General features: G+C 33.9%; 1 protein-coding gene across 1 annotated transcript; it reads right to left on the bottom strand.

Annotated features, from left to right (window-relative positions):
- Positions 1 to 4021: 4021 nt before the first annotated feature.
- LOC145241073 (ATP-dependent DNA helicase PIF1-like) lies at positions 4022 to 4771 on the bottom strand. Its single transcript, XM_080104004.1, has one exon. The coding sequence runs from the start codon at positions 4769 to 4771 to the stop codon at positions 4022 to 4024; it is 750 nt and encodes a 249-aa protein (XP_079960130.1).
- Positions 4772 to 5297: the final 526 nt, after the last annotated feature.

The following is a 5297-nucleotide window of genomic DNA, read 5'->3' as shown; positions in this document are numbered from 1 at the left end:
ATAGATTAATTTAAAAAAATGATATAGAGAGAGAAAGAGAGAGAGAGACAGATAGAGAAAGAGTAAAACGAAAATATGCAAATATTAATATAATTATATGACATAGGCGTTATGTGCAAAAATATGTAAACATCTAATATATATATATATATATATATATATATATATATATATATATATGTGTGTGTGTGTGTGTGTGATTGCTTCTATTAAATCACATAAATTAATATAAGAAATTATTAATTAATGCGTACACTTTAAGCATTTACTTCAACAGTGCTCAATACCTAGGTAGAGATAAGGAGTAAGTTATAAAAGTATAAAAGCTCAATTTTCATATATATTTTATAATTTACTATATATATATATGTGTGTGTGTGTGTGTGTGTGTGTGTGAGTGGGTGTGTGAGTGGGTGGGTGTGTATAAGAAACTAAAAATATTGCAGAAAAATGTGTATAATAATATGGTAATCTAATATATAAATCTGATTATGTTTGTCTGGGATAGTCTGTCGCCGTTTTTCGACTTGTGTCTTTTCCCAGCCCAGAAGTCTCTGGACGGTGTGCAGTAGCTCAAAAGATTACGTTTTTGGTGCCAAAATCTTTAAAGGTATTCACTAGCTTAAAATAATTTCTAAGGGGTTAAAAATAGGTCAAATTTAAAAGAAATAACCACTTTCAAACTTAGCGCAATGGCGGCGTTCGACACAAGCGTATGTAATGTAAAACAGACAACACTGTATGCAGTTATTTACTAACACTTTCAAGTAGGGTGTCCCTTTGATGCAGTGGACCGAGTACTAATACTGGTGATGCGGTTCGATCTTCGCCATTTCTTTTTTTCCTTTTTTTTACATTCCGAAATCTTTGACTTTTCAATATTATTATATAATAATTTCACAAAAAAACAACACTTTTCTTTAAAAAATACAAAGGAATGCTTTTCATATACGTGACTAAAATTCCATATTCAATATATATATATATATATATATATATATATATATATATATATATATATGTGTGTGTGTGTGTGTGTGTGTGTGCGTGTGTGTGTGTGTGTGTAAGAAACTAATAAAAATTGCAGGAATTGTGTATAATAATAGGATAATCTAATATATAAATCTCATTATGTTTGTATGGGATAGTATGTCTCTGTTTTTCAGCTTGTGTCTTTTCCCAGCCCAGAAGTCCCTGGACGGTGTGCAGTAGCTTAAAAGTTTACGTTTCTCGGTGCCAAAACCTGTAAAGGTATTTAATAGATAAAATAATTCTAAGGGGTTAAAAATTGGTAAAGTTTAAAAGAAATAACCACTTTCAAAGCATAGCGCAACGGCGGCGTTCAACACAAGCGTACGTCATGTAAAACAGACAACAATGTATGCAGTTATTTAAAAACACTTTCAAGTAGGCTGTCCTTTTGGTGCTGTGGACCGAGTACTAATACTGGTGATGCGGTTTCGATCTTCGCCATTTCTTTTTTCCTTTTTATTACATTCCGAAATCTTTGACTTTTCAATATTATTATGTAATAATTTCACAAAAACACTTTTCTTTAAAATAAAATACAGAGGAATGCTTTCATATACGTGAGGAAAATGTCATATTCGATATATATATATATATATATATATATATATATATATATATATATATATATATATATGCACACACAAACACACATATATACATGCATATATATATGCACACACAAACACACATATATACATGCATATATATATATATATATTGTTTTTCTTATTGATTTCCGTCTTTCTGGTAGTAATTTATTAAAATAATTTATTTAAAAAAACACTTTATATAGTAATTTATTTGACGAGCTTTTGTGTAGACACTTTCCATACTTGCAAAACATAGGGCATAATGATGTAGAGAAAGGGAAATTAATTTTCTACCTTTTTTCGTTACCCTTCTCTATCTGTCGGCTGGAAAATGGAATCTGTTTTGGAAGCAGTAGCAGCAGAAGCCAGCATCGTCGTCATACAATGTGAATATTACTTGATTGTTGTTGGAGTAATAATAATAATAGTATTAGTATTAGTATTAGTAGTAGTAGTAGTAGTAGTAGTAGTAGTAGTACTAGTAGTAGTAGAATTGCTACAAATTGCCTGTCCGAGCGTCGACCGCAGTATAAAATGAAGGCAAAGCGGTGAGGACGAACACACGACGGCATTCATGAGTACCACCACGAAATATCGTTCCATTACTTTTACAAAAAGAGAGAGAGAGAGACAGCGAGAGAGAGAAAGAGAGACAAGGAGAGAGAGAAAGAGAGGGCGCGATTAAGCGGTTATGCTTTAAAATCAATTTTTTATGTAGTAACAGGACTAAAATATTATCATACTTTTTTTCTCTTCCTAGTAGCAACTGCTGTGATGAATTTATAAAAAATGCAATTCATATTAGATTTTTGTCGAAAGTTTTAGTGTACATACTTTCTATACTTGTCATATCAATAAACACACATATTTATAAATAGCATTTCAGCCCGGCGTTGCTCGAGAGTTGTGATTTGTATGCTGGGCAAAAAAAAGTGGTAGTAGGAATGCAGGCTCGAACCCGTATCGCGAAGAGAACGTGAATAAACCCTGCCGTCTTTGCTGTTACGATCACCGCGAAACCGGAAGTGACTTATGTTTAAATTAAGGCTGGATAATCTAACATAGAGGATGACTTTAAAAAATATTGGAGAAAAGCGATCCCTACCCCTGTAGAAAAGTGGCCAGTTGAAGGTGAAGATAATTATGTGTTTAGCCAATTTTTCGATATTTGTCGTCTGAAAGGTCGAACACCAAAACGATACTGATCTTTGTAAAATCCGTCGCCTTTGTTGGAAGTTTTAGGCACACATGCAAACATGCATACATACATTTATATATTGGTAACTTAAAATTTTCGACCCATACCGATTAAAAAGCTTGCCCTATCTCTGAATACCTTTTATGTCAAATTTCAAATTTTGGGACCAGAAATTGTCTGAGTAATTTGGTAAAGACCGCTGAGGTCAATATTTTTTTTAAATTTGACCCCTACTAACATTTATTGCATTGAGCTCAAATAAAGTTTAACATTTATTGCATTGTGCTCAAATAAAGTTATTAAGTTAGATCCATGTCCAAGGAACCTATATCTAAAATTTCAAGTGTTTAGACCCAAAATTTTCGGAGGAGTTTGATGGAGTACAAATCATTATACTTTGACCCTCAACAGCCAAATTTTTAGCTAGAAACGGATTCCAAAGATTTTTCCAAATCTCAGTACCATGTATATCAAATTTCGAACCTGTAGACTGAAAATTGAGAAAGTTATTGCGTAGGGAAATGCATACAGACACACATACAGACACACATACAGACACCCAGACAACACACAGACACGTTCACTTTTATAGATACTAGCTGGACCCGTGAAATTTTCACGTTTTCTTTTCTTTTTTTTCACATACACATTATCCCATCACATATCCGTACCTTGAAACATTTACATTAACTCTTTACTGCCCTGGCCGACGAATTCACCCTTTGTACTATTTTTTTTTAAATAGTAAATGAAGAGTACGGTAGGTAAAATGTATGTAAATATGTATATACCAAAATCACGATATTAGTGCTCCAAATATTCTCAATAAATACATCCTCAATTATGTTTTATAAATATGCTTATTTAAAAATATTTTCAAAAGTTTGATTTAATTTTTAGCTTATTTATCATATACTTATTATATAATGGAGACTTAGAGTGTTTAAAAGATGATATTGTTAATTTCGCACAGTAATGGGTTAAACCTGTGCATTTTGTTCCAAAATATTTGAACCTGACGTTGAACCTAACCAAAACTATCCCAGAATATGTTCTTGATGTTTAGATGCATATGCTTGATTACTTAAAATACATTTCAAATGTCAACGTTTAAAAATTATAAACTGTCATTACATCTGTTTTTCTCCCATATACGCCCACTATTCAGATTGCCTCAGGGAACCTAAACACATGGACCATTTTAGATGACTTCTGTGTATACGATATTTCGTGTAAATGTGATTCTTCCTCTGTGGTCATGCGTGGAATCATTAAGATGTTGGACTTTAACTCTCACAGTCTTCATTGCTCTTGCTCTTGAGAACGCTACATAAAGCTGGCCATGAGTAAAGCATGGCTTTGGTAAATATATGCCAACTCTATCAAAAGTCTGACTTTGAGCTTTATTTATTGTCATTGAGTATGAGAGGCGAACTGGGAACTGAGTGCGATGAAGGACAAAAGGAATATTGGCATCGCTAGGTTTCAGTTGTGAACCGCTGATTATTGATGCCTTGATGCTGTGCTCGTGAAGCTGAATGACCTCTAGTCGAGTGCCGTTACACAGTCCCTGAGTTATGGAGAGGTTTCTCAGTAGCATAATTATTGCTCCAATTTTCAAATTCAATCTATGAGGAGGCATGCCAGATGGAGTGAGAGAATTAATGAATTCCATTGGATAATTTTGTGCTTCCTCGTCATTATCGCAACTTACAGAATCAGTGCTGAGGTACGTTTTATTTTCTGTTGGCAACATTCTCAAAATTTCCTCATTGACCGCTAAGCATTCAGAATTCTTTGGAGATAGGATTACTCTTGCTTTCATCTCTTCAGCCGTACAGTTGTCAAACACATCCGATATCAAAGAGCCATTACATGTGCACATTTCAGGAATGTCAATAACATCTGGAGCCACTTCATAAAGAGAACTCTGGAGTGATCCATTGCCCATTTGCAGAAGCCATATTGAAAACTCCTGTTCATTTGAATTTGCTCTCCTTTTCATTTGAATTTGCTCTCATGTTCTGTGTGAGGCTCATGTGATGAAAGCTGTGCCATAAGTCTGAGCGTTTGAGGCACACATCTAGCACAGCAGCAGGAGGAGCTCTCGGGACAACCGGAAGTACTTGTCTGGAGTCGCCTCCAAGTAAGATTGCTTTCTTTCATATTTAATTTTAAGAGTGACAATGAGGATATAAAGTCAGTCCTAGAAATGGCTGAAGCAGTTCCTGTCTCCAAAGCATTTATTTCATTAAAGAATTGAAAGTGGGATTGATAGTAGGTCCCGAAAATAGCTGTAGAACTGTAAGCTCTAAAAATTACTTCATTACAATATTTTCAAGAGAAGAGTGGGCGTATTAAGTCAGTCCCAGAATTGAGTCAATCAGTTTGCGATGTCAAAATTACTAATTTTATATTTTATAAGAGTGTGGGTGGAATAAAAAGGCTGTCCCCGAAATGACCGAAACAGTTTACTA

Source organism: Euprymna scolopes, chromosome 2 (assembly GCF_053919585.1).
Source record: "Euprymna scolopes isolate OS-2025 chromosome 2, ASM5391958v1, whole genome shotgun sequence".
Lineage (NCBI taxonomy): Eukaryota > Metazoa > Mollusca > Cephalopoda > Sepiida > Sepiolidae > Euprymna > Euprymna scolopes.
Note: the sequence above shows the minus strand (reverse complement) of the source record. Positions and strands in the feature narration are given on the sequence as shown.

Coding starts and splice junctions, on each gene's coding strand:
- LOC145241073 (XM_080104004.1), bottom strand. CDS start 4,771: ATGGGCAATGGATCACTCCAGAGTTCTCTTTATGAAGTGGCTCCAGAT.